Source organism: Pseudorasbora parva, chromosome 12 (genome assembly GCF_024679245.1).
Source record: "Pseudorasbora parva isolate DD20220531a chromosome 12, ASM2467924v1, whole genome shotgun sequence".
NCBI lineage: Eukaryota > Metazoa > Chordata > Actinopteri > Cypriniformes > Gobionidae > Pseudorasbora > Pseudorasbora parva.
In genome coordinates, this window is record NC_090183.1 from 4,398,521 (window position 1) to 4,425,525 (window position 27,005).

Below are 27,005 nucleotides of genomic sequence, written 5' to 3' on the forward strand. Positions count from 1 at the left end.
TATATTTATGCAGTAGTTATACTCCATTTATTCACTTTTTCAGCATGGACCTAAAAATGAAATTTCCAACATAAATCTTGAATGTTTTGGATCACAGATTTAAGTTTGGTCTCTTTATATAGATGACAAATTGCATATTATTGCTGAAGTGAATTTTTTTTTAAAAAAGTAAACCTTTGAACTGAAATGTTATATTTATTGTTTTTAAAAATACAATAAAAAAATGTATATAGATATTTTCCAGAACACATTTTACTCTAAAACTGTGAGAAAATCAAAGCAATAAATCTAAACAAGCTGTGTTCCAAATTTGAGATTGATATCTCAAAAAATGAGCTTTCAGTGCAATTTTGTTTGGCCGCAGTTCCAAAAGTTTCCACTAGATGAAATTTGTCTCACGTTCATTTTCAAAGTGCTAATTTTTTTTTACCATGAACAACACAAGTATGAATATTTTTTATCTTTTCATATCATGTCACATATTTTGTGTGTTAAAACAGCAAGTTCCAAAACCTTTACCAGGTTTCGTACCATTCCAACAAATTAAAAGGTTTAGAACAAAAATTAAACGTTAAATTTTTCGGTCAATTATTACCGAACAGCACTAGAGCGCTTGACGTTTTTAGAGCCCTATGAACTACATTTTATTTTTTCTCAAATTCCGTTTTATTATTCCAAAATTCCGTATTTTCCATTTGCATTTTTCTGAATTCCATTTTAAAGTGTTAATTCCATATTTAATCTAAGAATGTCTAATAAATAAAATCCATAAAACCTGAACAACTATATATATATATATATATATATATATATATATATATATATATATATATATATATATATATATATATTTACAATAATAGGGCGTTTTGGGAATGTTTTATTTTTATTGAAGAAAAATTGTGATTCCTCTTTAAAAAACTAGTTTTAATTTATTATTAAATGAGGTTCATGTACAGTATTACAGAAGTAATATACTTTATATACTGTCACGATTTCTTCAAGTTAAACCAAACTGGCGGGTTGTCTTGAAGACCTTTGAGTTTCTGTGTGTATGTGTGAAATGATAATAGTTTTTCCTAAATAAAATGGTGAAGTGCTGGTGAAGTGACTCTCAGAGGGGCTCTGGAGATGAAGTTCATGTCCTCATAGTGAAAAGGCATCACGCATCACTAGTCCATATTGCGATTTGATTAAATGTAAAGCACTACTTTTAACTTATTCATGACATTCCGTGTTATATTGTAAATTGCATTTTTATGACTGGATTCCACAATTCTATCCCTGTTTTCTGCATCATGGAAATCATATCATGATTTCCTGGTGTCAGGATGCATCTGGAGTCCAAATGGCCCTTCAACAGGTAAAAAAAAATGAGGTAGAGTTGGATTTGTCCAGATCAGCATCATTATTAATAATAATCATCTGGCTCTACTTTGCAAACACCACAAACAAAAGAAAAAGAGAAACACAAACTCACCATCCAGACGAAGATATTTAAAGCTGCGGTAAGCAAAATAATCCTCCATTATAGTCATCAGTGACGTCATTTGGCAGAAGAGCAGCACTTTGTGATTGGATGCCCGTAATTTGGGCAAAATACGATCCAGCACCTCAAACTTCCCTGAGGCTCGGTACAGGTCAGCCCTGCAGGTCAGACGTTAAATAAAGGTCATATAAAGTCTTAGTCCAGGTGATGTGTAATGTGTCACAATGCATTTGCACTCACCCTTGAACTATCCCGCCCGAGAAACCCAGATGCTCAGAAAACGACTCCTGCAAAAGCAGCACATTCAGTACCACAAGAAAAGCTTCACCAGACGATCAACACACTACGACAGACACATTAACCCACCTCGATTTGCTGGAACATGTAGGGATGATTACAGATCTTCCTCAGCTGCATGATGGTGTTCATGAGAGTTTTAGTGCCGCCTTTACCCTGAAACACACACAATGTTCAGTAACACACAACTGGTCTGCTTTATTACATCTCGAAAAGGATAAAGAGCTGCTGGGATGCAGAACGATCTCATGATTTCATGCACTGAAGATGTGAGGCGTTTCTGCCAGGTGTGAGTCACATGCGCTCTTCTTCACCTTCTTGTCCTTCTCTGAGCCGTCGGTTAGCAGCACTCCTTTGGCCTGCATGTGTCGGTACAGAACCCTCTGAAGGGCCGACATGTCACACTTTATCACGTATTCCACCTGCACATGGACATAAAACAGCACAAATGCGTCATCTGTCTGAGACTCCAGCTACGTTTCCATTTAAAGTTACAAATTTAACTTGTGCACAAAATTGAAATGTTGCATTAAACATTTGCGAATAAAGCAGTGTTTCCATCTCATGTGTTTAAGAGAACAAAATCCACACTTCCTGGGAAATTGGAGCAAAATATCTGAAACATAAATGGAAGTTTCTGCAATCTAACTCTTTTTTCCTCCATCATAACTGAGTTGCGTCTCAGCATCAGACGAAACTCAAACGCTGTCGTGTTCTCTTGTGTTCGGACGCTGGTGTTTGGGAACGCAATCCTGTGAGACGCTTCTGGAGAGTATTAAACCAAATCATTCTGATGACAGAATCAGGCGTTTCAGAAACACCAAACACACATCTGAGATGTTTGATGTGATTGGTCCGCTGGTTAGTCCAGTTATCCAATCACAGCCTCTGCTGAGGTAGTCACATGAGTTTTTTTTATTGCGCATTGACAGATTTTTTGATATTCTATGTGTTTCCATCGTAGTTAATGCACATCAGTCTTTTTATCAGATAAAAAATGATGCACCTCAATTAAGTGCATGTGTTGTTTATGCACAATTTATGCACAACTTCCATACAGCATTTTTTTTATGTGATAACCCAAAATTTGTAATAAGTGGATGGAAACATCTTGACACACACATATTGACTGAATTCTGCATCACACAGCAAACTCACCTTCTCCGGCAGCTGCGCCTCGACTTCCTTCTTCAGCCTGCGCAACAGGAAGGGGCGGAGCACTTTATGCAGGCGGCGGATGATCAGAATGGTCTCCTCCTCATTCAGGTCCACCTGAGAGAGACATCATTGAACACTATTGTGAGTCATGCCTCCTACTCCTTCATATCCACATGTAGAAAAGAATATACGTTTTTTTTAAAGATAGGAATCATATTAGTTTTCCTTTATCACATCATAGTGCATGAGATGTAAACGGGGTCTTGTCGAGTTTCGACCACTTCCAGAGGTATCGGAAACACATTTAACAGGATTGCTTTCAAAGTTTAAATGCTCATGTGGTCCACAAAAGACGGTCTACTCTTCGCCGACTGACCTAATGCGTAAACATTATGAGAAGCGCGCTAGCCAGACAGGATTTAAACTTTGTCGGCTGAAGACCCGAATTTGGTTTGAAGACGGAAAACGTAGAACAATGTTTTCTCACCATTCCTGATCTTTCTCACAGTGTTCGGCTGGTATTGCAGATGTCAGAACAGAAACGAGAGCTGCTGCTACCCGTATGTTTTTCCGTCATATCTGGTCGCGTTCATATGTGAATTGCGCAAGATTATTTTGTCCATTGAATCGAAATCATACATAGACCCTCCCCTTGAAGAAATCAGGACAGAAGTGGTTGAAAGTGGACAAAAGAGACACCAGGTGTAAACGGGAATGTGTCTCCCTTATCTACTTGTGATCCGATCGACCAAAAGGTATCTAAATACCAGATGTAATCAGGACCTTGCATTCATTTCTCAAATTAAATTTTATTATTTTTTTATTTTATTTTATTTATAAAATCACGCTGGAATTGATAGGTTAGAATACAGAGATTCAGATATGCTAATGAGCATTTGGTATGTGGTGGACCAATCACAACAGACTGGGCAACAGACCAATCAGAGCAGAGCAGCTCTCGGAAAGGAGGGGTTTAGAGACAAAATCTTTTGTCCAACCATTTCAGACCAGGTCTGCACATATACAGTAAAAGAAATGGACACAGCGACCCCATAGACTTCAACGGTGAAAAATGAAGTCCATTAGAAGCACCCAGTTCCTGATGGCTGAGCAAACTGCGCAGCCTAAGACTGAGCTTGACGCCGTAGATGTGACGTAAGCAACCTGTCTGACAGTTATAAGTCTTCTAGTAGTTGTGGAAAGTGAAATCTGAATTGCGTTGTTTAAATATTTTCTCCCGTTGCTTTTGGCTCACTATGGGCTTCTCTCCATTCTTCTCCTTTGACTTTATCAGACTTTATGTCTCCACTTCCCCCCGACTGCCTCATAGACAGTAAAAGATTGCCTGCGAGCGTCTCCTCAGGTCTATACGGTAATTTCTCTACTGTACGACAGAGTCGCATTGGTTATGACGCAATAGTTAGCCTATTTTTACAAAAACAGCTTCCACGGGGCGATCGTGTAAGATACAAGATAATGGAGCCTTTTGTACATTGTCGTGTTTCTTTATAAATAAACAATGGACAAATGGAGTCTTTAAACGCCTCAGATGTAAAGTTATTCACTGTCAAAGTTAAGCAAAAATCAATGGGAGTCAATGGGATGCTAACAGCAGGTGATGGCTTGGTTAGCAATGGCCACCCCTATGGGAGGAACGCTTTTCGGGTGCTAGATTACCCCCTTGGGTCTGCAGCACTCCTGTAAATAACTGAAGCCTCCGCGCCTTGATCGCCCCCAGATAGCCGGTCCCAGTATAGCCGCCCCTCCGTGTTTTCTAATGGATGCAAGATAAACTAAACAATCAAGTTACACTTCAAAAAAAAATTCCCCACAGTTAGTTTATGTCATTGTGGGGAGTTATCATCACGATGATTTCAATTCAAGTATTTGATGCTATAAAAACCTGCGGTGTGACGTCATGATTGACAGCTGAGATCGACGTCTTCTCTGAGTGAAGTTTCTGACTCTGACTTTTTTCTGGATTTTTGGGAGCAGATTGGAGCTTTATCTTTAATTTCTACATTTCCATAACTGTTTATTTCACACCAACATAATTAATTGTTCTGCATCTGTGAGAGTGTGGGCGGGCTTTTGATATCACGGCTGTTTTTCCTGCTCTTTAATGCGCAGACTCTGTCCCAAAATGTCAGCACTGTGCGGGGCATCTGAAAGCTTCAACTCTTATAAGCAGAAACGGATGAAGTCACGTCGTCCATAATTTTTTCAGTCTATGTTTTAGAGGCGGAGAGAAAAGAGCTGATGCTGCAATGTGTATTATGAGATTTTTTTTTGTAAATACCCTTTTTGGGTATGCATTTAAACCTATTTTAGGAGACTCCAAAACAAAATTCGCAACCTTTAAAACAGCATAATATGGGCACTTATTTAGAGAGTGGCATACCTTCTCTCCGGTCATGGCGAAGGGAGCGTTGAACCACTGCTCAAATGTGCTGCAGCTCTTGAAGATGGTTGGCAGCAGGAAGTTGAGCAGCGCCCAGAGCTCCGGGAGTTTGTTCTGCAGCGGCGTCCCCGTCAGCAACACACGCCGCGGCGCCAGATAGTGTGTGTTCAACACCTGCGTCAGCTTACAGTGATGGTTCTTCATGCGATGACCTTCATCCACTATCATGTACTTCCAGCGAATCTGTATCAGGTGACATGAGCTCATCAGCGCATCTCTGATCGAGGCCAAAGGACACAAGAACCGCGGCGCACAAGCATGGCTCACATTCATCCCACCTACAAGAGAGGGCTGAGATCTGAGAGAGGGTCAAACACACATCCGTCTGAACACACACGAACCTCACAGGCTTTACCTTGGCCAGCACCTGTTTGTCTTTGATGATGTATTCGTAAGTAGTGAGAAGCACGTTGAACTTGCCGCTGCGCAGCTGTGGTACAAAGGCTCTTCTAGCAGCAGGAGATCCCTGAACACATGTCACATGATCACAAGGCCATCAATGAGCCACAAGAAACTCATCACATCATCACTGGCCACATCAGAGGAGCTACTCATTTCATAAAGTGGTTACCACTACAAGCTACTAACAAACAAAGCTGCTGAAAGGAATCATGAAATTATTTACTGTTAACTGTCAGTGTCTTTTTTATTGCATTTTTATCCCTGTCACATATTTCAGTAATCCTCATAAATTAGGTCTTATTTGAAACACTTTCATTGAAATTAGACGTTTAAACGATACTTTAAAAGCAGACTCAATTTTTGTGATTTCAATTTTAAACTAGATTAAATTTGAAGGCAAACGTTATGTTGGCTTGAGAAAGACCTGAAAGTTTGAAGTAGTTTTCAAAACTTGAAGTTTGAAGGTTAAGTTTGAAGAATGAAATAGTTTTATTTTAGTTTAGTAGTTTTAAAAGCTAGAAATTTGAATTACTTTGTTTCCAGCATTATTTAAAACCATTGCTATCATATTTTAGCATGCTGCTAACATTATTTAACATGTCTAAGATGTTTCTAGCACAATAACACATGCAGGGTTGCCAACTCTCACGCATCTGGCGTGATTCTCACGCTTTCAGGCTCTGTCTCACGCTCTCACTCCGCCCAACTCAATCTCACGCCAAATTGCCAAACCTGCTTTTGATATTAAACAAAGCTATAAGCTTTAATTTTTTTTAATGTGTTTTAATGAAATTCAAACAATAAATAGCGTTTTGGCGCTAATGTGGCATAATGTTAAAGCCAGAGGCGTTGAAAAGCGGAGTTGCATGCTCTCATCTCCCTGCGGTGCGCGCTGGTCACGTGGCCCATGAGCGCTCAATACTTCTAGCGCTCTGCCAATGCATTAAAATGGCTTAAGCGGATACACAACAGTTTCACCATATAGATGTTTGCTGCAAGTTTTGGTAAACAGTACAGCATAGTGTTAGTGTTTATTGATTATTAAGTCAGCCATATTTACAGGATCGTTTTATTATGGAGAGTGATAGAGATTCAACATTGTTAACATTAATGTTATTCTTGTATTTAGCCCTCAGGTATTCCTTACTAATAGGTCACACTCATACTCATTAAATTATATGTATTGAATATTTTGAGGAGATCTTTTGGTACTAAATACTATTTGTGCAACAATTATTTTCAATAAATGACCACTTAAAATATTTTTCTTCTAATATTTGTATTTCTTCTAAAATTTATATTAGGCTACAATTAGTGTAGTAATTAATATTAAAATAGAGAATTCCAATTCAAAGAGGCAAATTAGAGTCATTTTGTGGCTAAAAAATATTAATGTTTATTTGTAATGCCATTAGGTGCCTTATGGCTCTTTAATAAATATACATGTATCTAATCTAGTTGCTCAAAAATATATTGCAGTCTTTGCATTCTAATAAATATTTAGATATGATGATCAAACACTAGATTTCTTTAAATGTGAAATTTCAAAACTTAAATAACTTGCATCCTAATCTTTTTAATGAATAATGATACTTATATAAGCACTCACAAGTGAATATTAAGGAATGGCACATATAATTTGACCCAAGAAATCTTTAAACTAGTGCCAAAACAAACATATTATTATGTACAGTATATATACTAGATATAAACTGATACTGAATCAAGATCAAAAGCTCCCCCCCCCCCCCCCCCCGGCCCCCAAAAAATCTCACTCCAACCTGAACTTAAAAGTTGGCAACCCTGCACATGTATACCTTTAACATGCTGTTAACATGATTTAACACATTGCTTGCATTTAGCATGCTTCTAGCATGTTTTTGCAGGTTTTAGCACGCGTCTAGCATGTTTTTGCAGGTTTTAGCACGCTTCTAGCATGTTTTTGCAGGTTTTAGCACGCGTCTAGCATGTTTTTGCATGTTGCTAACATGATTTAACACATTGCTTGCATGTTTAGCATCTGCTAGCAATATTTAACACAATGCTAGCACGATTTAGCAAATTGATAGCATTTTTGAACATGCCAAAAGTATTGAACATTTTTAAGATGTTTCTAGCACGATAATACATTTTTTATGTTTTAGCATGTTAAAATGATTTAACACTGCCAACATATTTTGCCATGTTGACTGCATGTTTAGCATGTTGTTTGCATGTTGCTAACATGATTTAACACATGAAATCAGCTGTAAATCAGCTCAAAAGAAGACAGTAGTGTCATTGTTCAGCTCAAATTTAATAACTTATGCTTTTCACAACGTTCACACTGTTATTTTCCTGTTTATTACTGTGTAACAATATCTCTATTGTATTAAGTGCTATTTAAATAAATGTGACTCGACTTGATAAGCCAGAGCGAATATGAAATGCAGCCAAGTAGCAAAAGCAGTTACTAGTTTAGTTACTCCACTGATTCATTTTAACTCTGTTTATTACAGGATCTTAGGACATCTGTCACCCAGCAGCATTCATGTGTCCAGATGGAAAGATTCACTTACCTTGTATGAGACTTTGACGACAGATGGCGCCCATTTATCAAACTCATAGACCCAATTAGACAGAGTTCTGTCAGAGAAAAACAGTGTTCATGAAAACAGACACTCTGTGTGAACAAATACAAGTATGAAATCTGATCTGAATAGCAACTGACGAGAGCGGCACGATGATGAGGTAGGGTCCGTTCAGACGCTTGTACTCCATGAGGTATGTGATAAGCGCAATGGTTTGGATGGTTTTGCCCAAACCCATCTCATCCGCCAGGATCCCGTTCAGATTATTGTTATACAGAGACACCAGCCACTCCAAACCCTTGATCTGCGCACAAACAGTCAAAGCATTAAAGGATTAGTTCACTCAAAAATGAAAATTATTTCATTAATTACTCACCCTCATGTCGTTGGACACCTGTAACACCTTCGTTCATCTTTGGAACACAAATGAAGATATTTTTATTGAAAGCTGATGGCTGAGAAAGGCTTCAGAAAGGCCTCCACTGGCATTCAGTACATTCCCACTGACCCAATCACAAGACCCATAAAGGCACTATAGATGTCGCAACAAAGTCTACATTTAAGTCTACGTCTACAGTCGCATGCATTTACATTTACATTTAATCATTTAGCAGACGCTTGTATCCAAAGCGACTTACAAAATGCATGCGTCGAGTTCACGTCAATAACTTGGTGGATAAAGTCGTTATTTTGATTTTTGTGCGTACAATAACTATTTTCGTTGCATTGTAAAATTATTGTACAGCCACTGTAGTGAGATGGACTTTGTAGCGCCGTCTTTAGTGCCTTTATGGGTCTTGTGAGTGGGTCAGTGGGAATGTACTGAATGCCAATGGAGGCCTTTCTGAAGCCTTTCTCAGCCATCAGCTTTCAACAAAAATATCTTCATTTGTGTTCCGAAGATGAACGAAGCTCTTACGGGAGTCCAACGACATGAGGGAGAGTAATTAATTAAATAATTTTCATTTTTGAGTTAACTAACCCTTTAATAATATCTTTTGTGTGTGTATCAATTGACTGCAAGACCCGCATCAGTCGACCACTAATATTTAAAGTGCTGATGTGAAATGTCTGGTAATAGTGCTGAATGACCTGGTATTGCTTGAGTTGACCGTTAATCAGCAGAGACGACTGTTTGTCTACCCGTTCAGTAACCGCATGAGCCACGGCGTAATATGACTGCAACCCACGTGCGAACGCAGCGCTACCGTACTCATCATCCACGTCCTGTTTAGCATGTCTGGGGGAAAAAACACACACACACAAACACACAGGATGAGACTGCAGCATTAAGGGCATATAAATGGCCTGTATACACTGAAGATCACAGTAATTAGGGATGCACCTATATTTTTGCCGATACCGATAATTCAATACAATGCCCGATAAATCAAAATTTTGATGCACATTTTTGTGAACTTGATTGCAAAAACAAAAGGCAAACAAATACAGTGGACAACTGCTTTTATTTAAAAAACTTAACTGCAGAAAACAAACAAACTGCAAGGAAACGTCTACATCTTTATTTTCCCAAAATCATTTACTAAAAGTAGCCTACTCTATGCCAATTAAAAACTCTTACGGGGCAAATTGCAATGCTGATGTCCACTTTTATCACAGTGAAAAACTCCAACGCTGCCGATATTGTGCATAAAATCTTCTAAACCATGCATAATTTGCACGCTCATGGGCAGTGAAGTGGTTTGACAGGAGGAAATAATCCATACTTTGTTAACTTTAATATATCCACCTAATTTTCTCATTTATGTCGAAAAATGTTTATTTTAAAATTATCCTCATCGGTATCAATACCAATAACTCTTGGATGCCGATAACTGAAAAACTGGCCGATAAATCTAAATCTTGATATACATGATCAGGCATAACATTATGACTTATGGTGAAGTAAATTACACTGATTGCCTCTTCGTCACAGCACCTGTGAGTGGGTTGGATATATTAGGCAGCAAAAGGGGGACCAACACAATATTAGGTCAACATAAGTTGGTAATAATGTTATGCCTGGCCAGTGTACATATATGATATGAGCTTTAATATATCAACCTAATTTTCTCGTCGGACCAAAATGATAACATTAAATATGATCATTTATCAGCCGAAACCAATAATTCTTTATATTTGGTAGCCGATAACCAATATATTGAAACATCTGAATCTTGATATACCTATTTCTGAGCCTGATTACAAAAGCAAAATGGAAACAATACAGTGAACAAGTGCTTCCATTTTAAAACCTTTACTGCAAAAAACTGCAATTTATCAGCCAATTTATTAACTTTAATATATCAACCTAATTTTCTTAACATACCTATAACATTAAAAATGAACATTTATCAGCCGATACCGATATGGCCGTCGATACACTGTGCATCCCTAACAAGTAACACTCAAGCTGAGTCAGATGTGTGTGTGTGTGTGTTTTCCTACTCTATGATGTGACGCACGTCCACCTCTGACACGTCCTCACTGTCCGGGTCGGGAATCTTTTTCTTCTCCTCCCCCCCAGGAGTTTGAGAAGGCAGAAGCTGAGGAGGTTCCTCTTCCTCTTCCTGTTAGGAAGAACATCTTTAGTAAATCTTGTGCTGTCAGTTTCATCAATCTTGTACAGTCAGAAAGCAGCGGAATCAAACGCAGGCCATTTCACTTTGTATGACCCTTGCAAAAAGACTAATTTCACAGATGTGGAAAGCAGATTCTGTCCCTACTTTTGAGATATGGGTCAGGGAACTTGGAAACATGTTGCATTTAGAAGACCTGAGATTTATACTAAAAGATAAACTATCCTTGTTTGTTAAGATTTGAAAACCATTAAGATGGTTCCTACAGGAGGACTAAACAAGATTTTGGGGTTCTAAAGTAAAGCAGCAATACATAGTTTAAATAGAAGGTACAATGGAACTGTCTAGGAATTTGAGATATTTAACTTGTATATATAGGGCCCTATCTTGCACCCAGCGCAATTGACTTTGTACACCGATGCATGTGTCATTCCTATTTTGCACCCGCGCAAAGCGCGCTTTTCCCTCCACAGAAGCACGTCGCTAAACTAGTGAATGAACTTGCGCTCCCTGGGCGGTTCAGCACAAAAAAGGAGGCGTGTTCCGGCGCAAACAATCCCTGGTGCTATTTTGCTGTTCCATTAAACAGTTGCGCCACTGACCAGAAAAAACCCAGTCTAAAGTCAGTGGCGCGTTGCGTGTTGTTCTTTATGCTATTTTAAGGGCGCATGCTTGACCATAATGTATAGCGTGCACAACGCCAAAACACTTTGCTCATGAAATCTACACAGATGCAACAGTTATTTTTGCAAATCATAAATTGTTACACAAAAAAATATATATTAACACGAGATGACGGAAATCATTGTGGTGTGCCATGAAGATGTGAAAAAATAGGCATAAATCTAGCTTACAAATTATTCAGGCTTATTGTAGTAATTAAGGATCAGACCTGTTTGCCCAATAGTGGCAAGACATATATGTATATAAGGACATCTGACAAATTGGTTTGTCCGTCAAGAACCAGGAAAAAAAATCGACTGAAAAAATAAAAAACTGTTTAACCGACGCTATTTCTCCCATCCCCATACAACACAACTTCTGTCTTTCACTCCCTTACGAAAGGAAAATATATTTACCAATATATTACTTGAAATATGGAATAATATATTGATGGTATTATAAAATATATTATATATTTATGTAATATATTGCAAAATATACAAATGATTGCCACTTTCAATATATTGCAATATATTGAAAGATATAAATATTAATTCCCATATATGTAAATATATTTCCTAATGTATTGCATGAAATTTTCCAATATACTGCGATATATTTTTGTTTCGTAAGGGCTACTCTTACAAGAACATCAGTCTCCTTCGCTGTGAACCGCTCCTGGCGTGCGTCTGGTAAATACGCCATAATAATAGCGACCCATAATGGAACTTGCGCAGCTGCTTTTATAGGGAATGTTGGATGACGCTCTGATTGGTTTATTCACGTTACGCCCAAACCACACCTATGAATAATGAAGCTACTTCAGACCAACCCATTTTAGATTTGCGTCGGGCGCAAGAGCCATTTATCCCGCCGGGAAAATAGCAACAGCGCCGAGACCCGCCCACAAAGTTACTTGCGCTTCAGGCTTTGACACTTGCGTTTCAGATCGTTAAAATAGGGCCCATATTGTTTTTGGTGACATTGTGTGTGTGTGTGTGTGTGTGTGTGTGTGTGTGTGTGTGTGTGTGTGTGTGTGTGTGTGTGTGTGTGTGTGTGTGTGTGTTGTAATAAGAAAATGAAAATAAAGTGATACAAAAAAAAAAGAAAGCAGCTGAAGGCACCTCGTCCTCCTCCGACCCAGAATCTTCGCTATCCGAGCGCGGCGCGACCTCATAACTGAAAAGAGAGAGAGAGAGAGAGAGAGAGAGAGAGAGAGAGAGAAAGAGAGAGAGAGAGTGAGAGAGAAAGAAAGTCCATCAGTGGAGAAGCTCCATTCATTATGAGAGAAAGCAGATGTACATATTGTAATCTTACCCAGGGTTCATCTCCAACCACGTGTCCAGCTGTCCAGCTTTAGGAGCGTCCACTCCGGTCAGAATATTCCCGCTGTCCACATGGATCACCTTCACTGGAAGATCACTCATCTGACTCGTCTCATCCAGGGGCTTTAAACATCATCATCATCATCATCATCAAAATCACCTTTAGATCAGTGGCTCACACACCCAATACTTTTGGGTGTGTTTTTTTACAAACATCTTTTGTTCCACAGAAGAAATACACGATTGAACAACATGATAACCACTTTTGATCACAACCCACCTCTCCGTCTGGTCCCAGAGCTCCCGTCTGTCCCTCCGCGTTCTCCAGCTTTTTTTTCTTCTTCTTTTTCTTCTTCTTCTTCTCTTTCAGGGCCTGGACAGCTTTATGAGCGCGGACGAGCTCTGTTAGATTGGCCACATACTCGTCTGTCTGCTGGAGCAGATACGCCAGACGCTTGTCCTTCTTCTGGTCGATGAGCTTCCTGTAACCCTCCTCATCCTCAGCCTGAAGAGGAACGGGTAGCACTTTACAACAAGGTTTCGTTTGTTTACATTAGTTAAGTACATTAGTTAACTTAAACTAACGATTCTTCTACAGCATTTATTAATCTTACTGAATGTCAATCTCAACATTTGCATAAACTAATGTTAATAAACATTGTAAAGTGTTATCGGATAACGTGCAAATCATGAGCTCTGACGTTTCACCTCTGTGTGTGTGTGTGTGTGTGAGAGAGAGTGTGAGTGTGTGTGCTTGTTTTTGTGACATATCAGGACACAAATGTGTATAATGACATGGGTATGACATAGGTATTACAGGAGAGGGTGACTTATGAGGAGGAAATTTCCCCATGTTCCCACTTTTCAAAATGCTTATAAATCATACAAGATGAGTTTTTTTGAGAAAGTAAAAAGGCAGAATATTTCCTTTGATGGGTAGGTTACGGGGCACAGGCAGTGTAGGGGGATAGAAAATATACAGTTTGTACAGTGTAAAAACTATTACGCCTATGGAATGTCCCCACATTTCACAAAAACAAACGTGTGTGTGTGTGTGTGTGTGTGTTTGAGACGCACCATCAGACGTCTCATTCGCTCTTTCTCGATGCGCTCATTCTCCTTCTTCTGCTCACGCTCAGTGTTGGCGTGGTACGTGGCCACGGCTTTGGTCAGTTTCTGGATCTTTGCCGTGATGGAGCGATGATATTCCTTGAAGTCTTTGGCATGCTGCAGGATGCTGTTAAGATACTCCTGTGCCAAAGCACACATAATCATGGGAATTACTGCAATGACTGAAGTGGGCTCCAAAAGTTGCTGAAGTGAAATTAGAAGTGACACTAATTTATTACCAAGTATTTCATTACTAATCATACGATCAGCGTCACAATATGAGTGACCAACTGAACTCTCAGAGCTACACAAACTAAACCTGAAGATCATGAGATATGTCGGTCACATGATCAACGACATTTGACGTATACTTCTATATTACTAATAATCTGGCTAATAATAATTAAATTGACATTAATTTTTATGTCTGTAAGAGTATTTATTACATTTATTTATTACATACATAGACTAGATAACTTTTCCCTCAAATCCTAAAATAGTCTGTTTATTTGCAGGTTTAATCCCAGATATCCAGTGTGGACGTTTGGAGGAATCAGGGAAACAATGAACCATAGTGAATGAGGGATAGACGCTTGCCTGGTGTTTCTGTCTGCGTTTGCGTTCCTGTTCAATCTTCTGCTGTTTCTCTAGTTTCTCTGTGATTCGCGCCTCACGTAACGACTGTCTCTTGCTGCGTTTATAGGCCTTGGCGTCCAGTGATGTTTCTAAGGCCGTGTCACGTCTCATGCAAACCACCACCTCCTGACGCAGCTGTGGAAGCAAACACACAAACTATCAGGGCAGTTTTGGCAAACATGACGAACTGATGCAGTGGCCACTAGGAATATGCTAACAGTCTGACATGGATCACTGCATCTGGGTGAATATTTGTGAGGCCGTCACCTGTCTCTGGAAGTTGAGCAGTCTGAGAGCTTTGAGCTCAATAGTAGCTTTGGTGCGCAGATCTCCAGCCAGAGACCCCGGAAGATTCTCCAGCTCCTGAATACGGTGAGCGATACGAGCTTCAAGCCTGCAGAGACATCATAACACAAAGCATCAGAAGAGCTTCTGTCTCAGCTGGTTCTTGGTACAATAGAATCACACGAGAGACGCATTATATCTGATGGGAAAACATTTTGTTGGTTGATTTTTAAAGGCTTAACACTGAACTGGATGGAGGTGCCAATATGTGTATAAATTTTAAAAATGTGCATAAAAAACATTCAGGCTCAATTGAGGTGGATAATTTTACAATGGAAAATGAATACTGAATAAATCCCTCGAAGGGCAACAAAAAACTTACATGACTTTGCCCCAGCACAGGACATGATTGGATAACTGCCAACATTGTCGCTATATGATAAATTAAAATAAGCTGATAACATCACTGTTTTCTCCAGTACGACTGTACAGCCAAATCTAATTTTGTCGCAATATTATCCTGTTTGACACTGTGAAGCTGCTTTGACACAATCGTGATTGTAAAAGCGCTATATAAATAAAGTTGATTGATTGATTGATAACTGGACTAGCCAGCGTACAAATCGCATAACAGCATCTCAAATGTTGGTTTGGTGGTTCTGAAATGCCTGGTTCCGTCATCAGAATGATTTGGTTTAAAGCTATAGTTCGCCCAAAAAAATGAAAATGATCCCATATTTTACTCACCATCAAGCCATCCTAGGTGCATATGACTTTCTTCTTTCAGACGAATACAATCAGAGATATATTTAATAATGTCCTGGCTCCAAATGTCCAAAAAAGTGCATCCATTATAAAAAAATCCATACGACTCTGTGGGGATTAATAGAGGCCTTCTGAAGCGAATCGATGGGTTTGGGGAAGCTAGATATTTTACTTTATAAAGTTTTAAATATGGATATTTTTATTACACAAACTTCAGAAGGCCTTCATTAACCCCCCAGAGCCGTGTGGAGTACTTTTATAATGGATGGATTCACTTTTTTGGGCTTCAAATTTTTGGCTGCCATTCACTGCCATTATAATGCTCTGAAGAGCCAGAACATTTTTAAATACATCTCCGATTGTATTCGTCTAAAGAAAGAATAAAGTAATTTACACCTATGATGGCTTGAGGGTGAGTAAATTATGGGATAATTTTAGTGTAAATGAACCATTTAATTATCTCCAGAAGCGTCTCACATGATTGCGTTCACAAACACCAGCCTCCGAAGGCAAGAGAACATGACAGCCTATAATATTGTGTTTCGTCTACTGCTCTGAGATGCAACTAATTTATGATGGAGTAAAACTGATTGCAGCAACTTCCATTTTTATTACTGATGCTTTATTCTCAGATTTTTTTAAGCAATATTTACATTTAGCGCACATGTTAACTTTGCAACACTGGATGGAAACATAGCTAAGGCTGATTTTTGAACTGTTACCATTAATCCTGAATACTTGGTCTCAGCTTTTCAAAGTACCAGAACCGAGTAACAACAAGAAACAGAAAATTTAGCATTTATGCATTTGGCACTTTTATCTAAAGCGACTCACATTGCATTCAAGGTACACATTTTTTCCTGGGAATCGAAACCCATGACATTGGCGTTGCTAGCAAAGCTCTCTGTTGTTTAAAGGCCGTCAGAGTGTCGCTTTGGCTGCGGTTCTGCTGCGTCTCACCTATACTCTCTCTCCTGCAGTATCTCAACCGGGTCCAGACCACAGGGCTTCTGAATGGGCGTGATGCGGTTCTGCTTCTGGTGCAGCGGCACCATGGTGGTGGGCTGAGATGGGTGGGCCAGGTGTCCTGGCGATTGGGTTTGTGGCGGCATGACTGGCGAAGCGGCCGGGGGAACCGACGGCGGAGCAGGTGAGGGACGTCCGGTGGGCTGCGGCGGCATCAGCTTCTGAGGAGCGTTGGAAGGGGTTGCTGCATTGACCATAGGACCTGTTGCACATTACATACATCATCACAGACTGCTTTTTCATTTCAGAAGCTCAGTCATCACATGCTGCACAGATGCGTTCTTACCTTCAGGCCATGGTTTGGGAGGTCCGTTGTGGTTCTGGCCCTGAACACCAGCCGGGACTCCAGAAGGTCCAGGAGGAGGCATGTTGGGTCCAACCATCCCTGCAGAGCAACCGGCACAAACTAACCCTTTACTAAAGTCACCACAAACTACTGAACTTTCTTCAGAAACACTCTATCATTCAGAAGAGAACTGAGGAAAATACAGCTGAATTACAAATGAGGTAGCACACAGAACACAATTTTGAATTTAAAGGGCTACTTCACCCAAAACAATTTAATCATCCCATAGTTTACTCAACCTCAAGCCCTCCTAGGTGTATATTACTTTTATTTACAGTCAAACAGAATCAGAGTTATATTTAAAAATATCCTGGCTCTTCCCATCTTTATAATGGGAATAAATGGTTACTTGGATTTTGAAGCCCAAAAAAGTGCATCCATCCATCATTAAAGTGATTATAACTCACGGGGGTTGATAAAAGCTTTCTGAAGCAAAGCAATGGGTTTTTTCTATAATCACTCGCTTCCAGTAACAGTCGTGCATGAGTGGAGTTCCAGTGGAAGATTGATCTCTGACCCAACACGTGTGGGTGAGTTTGTTGCTTAGCGCTATTTGTTTGAACCGGAACTAGACTCACGTACAGCCATTACCGGAAGCTAGTGATTATAGAAAAAACGCATTGCTTTGCTTCAGAAAGCTTTTATTAACCCCCTTGAACTGTATGGATCACTTTTATGATGGATAGATGCACTTTTTTGGGCTTCAAAATCCAAGTTACCAATCATTCCCATTTTAAAGATGGGAAGACTAAGAGCCAGGATATTTGTAAAGGGGTGGTTCCATGTTTTTTTCTAGGCTTGGTTATGTTTATGGGGCGCAGTATAACATGTCTTTTTATTTTTAAACACCATATTTTTCTTATATTTTACCTTTATTCCACACATCTGTCTCCAGTGTCCTTTGAATGGCTCGTTTGCTTCCTGCTTCTATAAAGCCCATCCCTGTAGTTTCATGTATTTTTATTTGGTGAAGTGTCAAGTACAGGTTGTCAGGAAACACCACGCCCCTTACCATTACGGGCAGAAGTTAATAGAAAGGGTTTATGATATCACCAACCCAAGAAGAAGCTTGTTGTAGTCCAAACCGGCCGTTTTTGTAGGCAAGAAACTGCCATAACTTTAGACATTTAAACAGACATTATCTCCGTTTGCATTGAACTTTCAGCACTGTAAAATAACTAAGTTAAAAAAGTGAAATCGTATGCAACCACCCCTTTAAATATAACTTCTCCCATTATAAAGATGGAAAGATCCAGAATATTTTTAAATATAACTCTAATTGAGGAAATCCATATACACATAAGATTGGCTTAATTTTTATTTTTAAGTGAACTAACCCTAAGGTTTTGTGCTGGCACAAGCTGTTACTAAATCTGGTCAAATTATGAATCCCATTATCAGTGACAGAACAACTCAAATAACTTGTGCCGTCAGATACATGTGTGGTTGTTTAATCATATCAAATCTCTGCTCACCATGTCCTCGGCTAAAGCCAGCGCTTCCTCCACCACCCACTGGCAAACTGGTCAAGGACGGTCCCTGCGGCATACCTGGCATGGGCCGCTTGCCCTGCACTGCCATCTGCAGGTGGTCTGGCAGAGGCTGCCCACGTGCCAGCATCTTATAGGCCATGATCTGAGCGCGTAGCTGGTGCAGCTGGCTCTGGTTGAAGGGTGTTGGGGTGGCGGAGGAGCCCGAGGCGCTACCAGAGACAGAGGCTGTGTTTTGGCTTCCAGGGCGGTTCTGCTGTGGCAGCGATTGGCCATCCACACCCTCCAAAGAGGCCGAACTAGAGCCGGAGGTGGACAGGAGAGGACCGGATGGAGGCCCGCTGGCGGACACAGGACTGGACACGTGCTCTGAAGGACCCAGCGGTGACGGGTATCCTGCGGGAGGAGACCGAATGGACACAAGTCAATCAAAAAGCAAAACACTGTCCTGTTTGTGACGTCATGTTACCTTTATTTATAAAGTGCTTTATACAATACAGATTGTTTCAAAGCAGCTTCAGAGTAATAAACATGAAATAATGATCAATGGTGCAAACAGAATTTAATTCTGCTGTAAAAGCAGCTCTAAAAATACACTTTTAAATGCATGGATTTTGAGAATTTTCTGTAATTGTTTTATAGTGCTGTCCCTATTCACAAGGGATGTGGGATGTGCATTTGGGTGGAAGCTGTCACCTCTTCAAAGAAGCTAGATGCGCTTGGTAGGATGCATTCATGAGATTGAATAAAAGATAGGGGTAAGGATCTTTTTTCCTGCTCTCGCATGAGGGATAGAAGTTACGGCCCCACTTTATATTAGGTGGCCTTAACTACTATGTACTTACATCAAAAAGTAAGTACAATGTACTTATTGTCTTCATATTATATTGCAAAACACTTTTGCTGATATTGAGGTGGGATACGGGTAGAGTTAGGAACAGGTGTGGTGATATGGGACAGGTTAAGGGTAGGGTTAGGTGTAAGGGACGTGTCAACTGTGTAATTACAAATGTAACTACAGAAATTAATTACAGACGTAATTACATGCAGGTCATTTTGAAAATATAAGTACAATGTAAAAACATCTATGTACACAATAAGTGCATTGTATCAAATTATTAATTACAATGTTAGTACATAGTTGTTAAGGCCACCTAATATAAAGTGGGTCCGAAGTTACCGTTTGCACAAGCGTGTTCGGCTGTTGAGGGAGTTTAAGGTACTCATAGAGATGCATTTGTGTCTGTTCTCGTATGATTCTTTTCAGAATGATAGAATCTGACATTTGAACTAGTGCGCTTGACTTAGGAGGGGGTTAATCGGGTGCTTTTCGCAATGCAGTCGCAGTAATTGGTCCCACCTAGGCTTGACTCTCTCCTGAGGGATTGAGCTATTATGGTGAGGTGGGATTAAGCACGGCGTTGTAGGACGAGCAGGGATGAGTCGAACAGGAAGCTTCCTTTTTTGGCTCCTCTTGTTGGATAACACTGTTATTACATGTTTATATGTCTATGCATGGTTATATGTTTGTTCTAAACATTTGACAGCAGATTGTTTTGTTTGTAAATGAGGCAGTGCAAAAATTTGTTGGCAGATGAAGCAGTCGACTGTATTGGATCTGACAGAAACTGCCTGACATTCACCCATTCATACACCGACGGCGATGTCAGCCATGTAAGGCGCCATCCAGCTCGTCGGGAGCAGCTGGGGTTAGGTGTCTTGCTCATGGACACTTCGACACTTGGTCAGGTGGAACCGGGGATTGAACCACCAACCTTCTGGTTTGTAGACAACCTACATGAACCACTGAGCCACTGCCGCCCCAGTGATCATCCAGTATATCCAGTATATGGATGATGTTTTCAATAGCGAGTGGCTGTTGATATTGTTTCCTATGCAGTGACGTTAGCCAATCATAACAGTGGCCGTTTTCTGACCAGCCATAAAGGAATCGTGCTTTAAAAACCTGATAATTTCAGACAGAGGGTCAGAAAAAAAGTTTTAAAAAAATATATTAAAAAAACGTATTTCCACATACACTATATTGCCTCAAATGCTGGGATGTCTGCCTTTATATGCACATGAACTTTAATGACATTCCATTCTTAATCTGTAGGGTTTATTTTGAAGTTGGTCCACCCTTTGCAGCTATAACAACTTCTACTCTTCTGGGAAGGCTTTTCTCAAGGTTTAAGAGTGTGTTTAAGGGAATTTTTGACTTTTTGACTTTATTTTTATTTTTTAGTGCAGTCATGTTGGCAAATGAAGGAAATGAAGTTGGGAGCATGAAATTGTTCAAAATGTCTTGGTATGCTGAAGTTCCTTTCACTGGAACTAAGGGGCCAAGCCAGACCCCCGAAAAACAACCCTGAGTTGCTGTTGTTCCATATTGCGTCCGCTTTGTTATATAATACCACTAACAGTTGACTGTGGAATATTTAGTAGTTAGGAAATTTCATGAATGGACTTATTGCACAGTTGGCAACCTATCACGGTCCCACGCTTGAGTTCACTGAGCTCCTGAGAGCGACCCATTCTTTCACAGATGTTTGTAGAAGCGTCTGCATGCCTAGGTGCTTGAATTTGTACACCTGTGGCCATGGAAGTGATTGGAACACCTAAATTCAATTATTTGGAGGGGTGTCCCAATACTTCTGGCAATATTGTGTGTGTGTGTGTGTGTGTGTGTGTGTGTGTGTGTGTGTGTGTGTGTGTGTGTGTGTGTGTGTGTGTGTGTATTTGTTTGTTTGTTTGTTTGATTTTATTGAAAAATGTTATTAACATTATAAGTGAACCTCAAGGAACATTTTAAAATAATAAATAATAAAAATGTCATGACACCTTTAATATTTGAATTAGTTTTATCTTTATATTTACCATTTTTATTTTCATTTTAGGTAAAGGTGTGTGCTTTTTTGCTATTTGTATTATTAACTGTGTATACAGTTTTTTAAAGTTTTAGTTATTTTAGTACATCAAGTTTAACTTTTTTATATTTTATCTTATGTTTAAGTTTTTTATTGTTTCAGTTTTAGTTTTAGATAATTATGCAAAGGAGGTGAAAGCATTACTCATTGGAGTCAATCAGACTCTACTAGTCAAACTGCTCTTCGGTTGCGGTTCATGAATGCGATTCGGGAACCTTGAGAGTGCTGGTCCATCGGGCTCCCTGGACGCGTCATCCCGCTGAGACCGGCCCTCATCGGAACAACCTTCATCTGACTGAAGCGAGTGTCTTCTGAAAGGCTCTCCTCCACAGGCTTTAGGACAAACACAAACATTAAACCTCTGACCTGTTTTACTATAATAAAAAAAAGTTTACATTGATTGAGATTTCCACCTTGTGCATCTGGTGCAAACTCTCCTGACTGTATCCCGCAGATGTTTGCTGAGGAAAGGAGAGACCTGTGGAAGTGGCTGGTCCAGGACTGGGGCCCATGAGGCTGTGTGAGGATCCAGGGGACAGTCCTGAGCCCAGAACGGCCCCTGGAGACGGGCCTGGACCGGGCGAAGGCCCCGGACAGGGCGTCCCTCCTAATGGGGGCTCTGGGGTGGACATGCCTCAGACTCACCCTGCATTTGACATAAGGAAAAAACATTAAAATATTTTAAATCATATTTTACATCACAGCTGCTTGGACTTTTTCTAACATCTAGAGCTGGCTGTGATGATTTCTAAATACTCAAATAAAATGTACTCATTTAGCACAATTTATTTACATGACAAGAAATGTTTTGCTCTTAAAACGACAGTTCACCCAAAAATGTATACTTATTACATTTCTTATTACATTTTCTTTATTACATTTTAAGTTGTTCCAAACCTGTATGAGTTTCTTTCTTCTGTTAAACACAAAAAGAGATATTTTGAAGAATGTTGACGGCATCAATTGACCCTTGGCTAAGCCACGCCCGAAAACCACCACAGGCCAGGTCTGTCAAGCTTTCAAGCGAGGGAAACATGCCGAAATGTTCATATGGATTGTACAAATCTGACATCTGGTATCCTAAAAGTTTAGACTGGGGGGTGGAATTTTTTTGCTTCCTCAAACCCAAGGGTATAAATGCCAGGCATGGATCAAGCAGTGGATTAGACACATGACATGTGAACAGTAGTCTGGCGTGCTAAAAATATAAGCAGGAGAATGTTATCATTGCAAAGTGGTCAGGCTAATGTCTTGTGCTTATTCCAAGAGATTTATGGATAAGCTGTTTGATTTATAATTATTAGATTATGTTCAAATTTTCTACATAACTGTTCCTCAATTTGTGTGTTTTATTTGGCTGCAGCTTGCGCTGGGACCTATAAGGGATATATAAGGACCTATATTTTGATTAAATTATTCTCTAATCGGTTGCATATTATGTCATGTATATATCCCTCGAATGCATCCTGCAGTGCAGTCCCTTTTGCCTTGCTCTCTTAGATATTTCACCTGTTCGCCAAAAACTACTAATTAACTCCTTGGAATGTCTGATACCGGCGCATACATACTGTAATCGACGTGCCAGATGTGAAAGCTTGTCAGGCACAGCAAAATTAACCAAGGAGGGCGGGGCTTAGCGAAGGGCAAATTAACTTTCATAGAAGAAAAAACATACAATGGAAGTCAATGGGGGCTGTCAGCTGTCTGATTACCAACATTCTTTAAAATACCATCCTTTGTGTTCAACAGAAGAAAGAAAATCATACAGGTATGGAACAATTTGAGGGCGAGTAAGAAATGACAATTTTTTTTTTTTGGGTGAATTATCCCTTTAAGAGACATTTTATTTTCTTAGTAATATGGCTCAACAATGCTTCAAAACATGATCTGAAGACTTCTACATTTAAGTGAGCTACAGAAAATAAACCCTGCTGATAAAGCACCTGTCTTCAGGTGGCTTCCTCCTTAAATAAGGGATGCACCAGTTTAAAAATGTTGGCCAATACTGATAACTGACCATTCCTATTTGAAAGGCCAAAAATCCTATTTTTATATAGTTTTTGAGGGCCTAATTACAAAAATGTATCACCATTAAAAGCCATGTCCAAAGCACACAATTATAATATTCTTATTATAATTTGTATGTAGTCTATGTAGATTTTATGCAGTCTATATGAGACTTGCATTGAACATGTTGCACTCTATTTTCCTTTTTGAAGTAATTTCATATTTCAAGCTATTTAAAGCCATTATGACGAACAGTGCACATCTAAAGCGTCTCAGCTGAAGGAAATAATCCATTATTAATCGGCTTTGATATATCTTCCAAATTTTCTTATTGGGTTGATGATAATAACATGAAAAAGTAACATATATCGACTGATACTGATATGATGGCCAATATATTGTGCATAGTTAAGAAAAACCACGGTTACACTTTATTTTAAGGTGTACGTGTTACAATGTGGATTAGGGTGTTGCTATAAGTTGCAGGTAATTATGCATCATTTACTATTGTTAATATTATAGTAACTACATGTAACATGTAACAGTGACAATGTAAAATAAAGTGTTACCAAAACCACAATATAATAGCAGTTTCTGCACTTTTGACCAATGCATTTCCAAATAATTTTAAACAGATTCTCCACACAAAAAAAAAAACAATTTCTATCCAGTGTAGTTGAGATTTATTTTACACTGGGGGGAAAAAACATTATGGAAATTCCCAATACTATCCATGACTTTTCCAGGCCTGGAAACCTCAATTTTCTAAATGCACTGTGTACTGTACAGGTCTTCTATGATAACACACTAATAATGATGAGGCTTTATTAGTGTCAGATGATCAGACATGAGCAGATGATTCTGCAGGGTGAACTCATCCCTGCATCTGGAAACATCAAACAGAGGCTCGTTATGGGAAAATAAACCAAGCATGAGCATCTGACATGGAAATAAAATGTCGTCCAGCTCGTGCTGCTGGATGATCCTCCGCCGAACATCTGCACATCCGCCGATCATCCGTGCGATCAAACTCGCATGAAATACTGAGTCATATTGAAACACTGCGATAGAAATAATGACGTCAAGTGGACAGACAGACTGGTGTGGTCGCGTTTACACTATTGAGATTAAAACGACAATACTTCCTTGCCTATTTAATTAGACTTACCCTTAGAATAATAAACGAGGCGGACGCGCTCGAGCTGATGACGGAGCCCACGGTGTGTTTAATTAACCGAGCAGCGCCGCCCGACATCCGTTCCGTTTATTCGGTTGATGTTCATGTACGGAGCGCCGCTGCGGACACAGAGCATCAAACGCTCGAGTGAGAGAGAAGGAGAGAGAGGATATAAATTATATTAAAACATATATTTTACATTTTATAAGTTATATTTTGTCTGTTTTCCTTATTTGCTTTTGGTATTGTGTAAAAAATATGACCAGACTGAAAGAAAAAAAAGGTTTTGCTACACATGAGATCATCACAATGTGGATTTAGTTTTAAATAATTAACTCTACGTTTTATTAATTAAACAGCTCGTAAACAAACTTCATCATAAAAAATAAATAACCATGCAGTTCCACATGCATTATGTCTATTAAGTCATTTAAGACATTTGTCCTTAAAATAGGCCTAGAACTTTTTTGGATAATAAAGGTCTAAAATTGAGTCAATTCTCTAAAAAATGTTTTTATATATGTCTCTATATAGAACTCCACAGAACCTCTCTAAGTTTTTTCCTCATGATATGCCTTTATACGTCCACCAACAAAATAAATGTCAAAAACCTATAGATCCTAACTTATAGTTGTATTGTATAGTATATTATATATATATATATATATATATATATATATATATATATATATATATATATATATATATATATATATATATATATATATATATATATATATATATATATATATATATATATTATATTATATTGTATTGCATGTGTAACAATTCATTTCAGGAAGCTTTACTGGCATGATAAAAAATGTATTTTGTATTGCCAAAGCTGATTTATAGGCTAAAAATTGAGTAAATCATGTGTGGAGATAAACAGAACTAAGCAACAACAACAACAAAAATCATAATAATAACATAATATATATATATATATATAATATAAAATACATAAAGATTTATAATATTAAGTAACAATATAATAATACAGAAAATGTGGAACTAAAATTTTGAACATTATATATGTAATGGGATGTGTTTTGGGGCTGAGAGTCAGTGTGCTTTTATTGGCTGTTTGTTTTCCCTCAGGAAATTGCAAGATGCTACAAATCTCGCAGCTATATTGGAACATTTGGCTTTTCCGGGCCGGCTGATCTCTGCATGTCTGCTCAGTGTTTGAGGTTGGTCAGTCTCAGCAACAGCTGGCTCAGGGGACTCCTCGTCATACTCAGCTCTTGGTGTTTTAGGGCTTTGTAATGGTATGTGTTGGGGTCGCACACTTCACTGCAATATAAAACAATTAGTTAAATTATAGATTTGAAAATTTTGAGTCAAATTTGGATTGGGATGTCAAATTTAATTGATATTTTTATTGTATAGAAAGCCCTTTGAGATTTCTCTTTGAGTTCCCAGCCAAAGTAAAGTTACCTGTTGGATATATTTTGAGGCCGAGGTGGTATATGTTTTTGTGCTTTCAATGGTATCTGTGATAGTGTGAATTTGTGTGTTGGTCCCTGAGATCTGGAGCGTTTCTGGAACATACTGTTAGGGGTTAACAGCTTATGACCAAGGACCACTAGTGAAGGAATAAAGACAAACTCTTTATTGAAATTAATTAATAGAAAAATTTACTTAACAATAGTTTGCAGTTTCAAAAGCAGAAGCCAGCTTCAAGTCTCACAAGGAGTTTGTTCGTAGGCCGCGCTCCCTCTCTCACCGTCTCGTTGCCTCGCCCTATCGTACATACAGTTGTCCCAACAGTTATACTGTTTTCAAGGTCTTATCCACGTCATTACTTCAATGTGGATGGTTCTGATTGGCTCAGAGACAATGCACAGTCATGGTAAATTTCCACTCATGTCAGTTAATCTGATGCACGTTTCCATAGACGTGTCACTTGTTGACGCTTTCACCCCGGAATAAGGCCCGTAGTGACCTTCCAGATCTGGAGCAGGCGCCAGCTTGCCCAGAATAACAAGTCAACCCATCTCTTAAGATGCCCATTGTACACCATTCTCAACACTGATCTGTAACATAGAATATTGCGCACATACACAGATACACAGTCTCTCCAAGGTTGGAGCTGATTAAGCTCCAGTTCTAACCAGTTCTTACTAAAACCTACTGATAACATGTGCTTTCTTTCAGTGAGAGGGACACACAATAGTACAGGCAATATTCATCTTGACTTTTTAGTGTTTCAGCAAAAGGAAATATAAAAGGAATAAAATATAATAAATTAAATGAAAGACACTTTAGAAAACAAGAAACATAAAGCAC

General features: G+C 39.0%; 1 protein-coding gene across 2 annotated transcripts in view; it reads right to left on the reverse strand.

Moving 5' to 3' along the window:
• LOC137093858 (transcription activator BRG1) overlaps positions 1-24,837 on the reverse strand; it is a 34,053-nt gene extending 9,216 nt beyond the window's left edge. For both annotated transcript variants that reach the window (XM_067458823.1, XM_067458822.1), the window contains exons 1-23: positions 24,705-24,837; positions 21,943-22,175; positions 21,745-21,862; positions 18,588-18,998; positions 17,053-17,151; positions 16,701-16,968; positions 14,958-15,084; positions 14,652-14,825; positions 14,022-14,195; positions 13,225-13,449; positions 12,937-13,067; positions 12,744-12,798; positions 10,826-10,947; positions 9,470-9,617; positions 8,518-8,681; positions 8,366-8,432; positions 5,761-5,871; positions 5,346-5,588; positions 2,945-3,058; positions 2,101-2,208; positions 1,856-1,942; positions 1,730-1,776; positions 1,481-1,647 (exon numbers count right to left, since the gene is read on the reverse strand). In XM_067458823.1, coding sequence (XP_067314924.1) covers positions 1,481-1,647; positions 1,730-1,776; positions 1,856-1,942; positions 2,101-2,208; positions 2,945-3,058; positions 5,346-5,588; positions 5,761-5,871; positions 8,366-8,432; positions 8,518-8,681; positions 9,470-9,617; positions 10,826-10,947; positions 12,744-12,798; positions 12,937-13,067; positions 13,225-13,449; positions 14,022-14,195; positions 14,652-14,825; positions 14,958-15,084; positions 16,701-16,968; positions 17,053-17,151; positions 18,588-18,998; positions 21,745-21,862; positions 21,943-22,161 — 3,379 coding nt within the window. In that variant the 5' untranslated portion in view covers positions 22,162-22,175; positions 24,705-24,837. The remainder of the gene's footprint in view (positions 1-1,480; positions 1,648-1,729; positions 1,777-1,855; positions 1,943-2,100; positions 2,209-2,944; positions 3,059-5,345; positions 5,589-5,760; positions 5,872-8,365; positions 8,433-8,517; positions 8,682-9,469; positions 9,618-10,825; positions 10,948-12,743; positions 12,799-12,936; positions 13,068-13,224; positions 13,450-14,021; positions 14,196-14,651; positions 14,826-14,957; positions 15,085-16,700; positions 16,969-17,052; positions 17,152-18,587; positions 18,999-21,744; positions 21,863-21,942; positions 22,176-24,704) is intronic.
• Between the last annotated feature and the right edge of the window lie 2,168 nt (positions 24,838-27,005).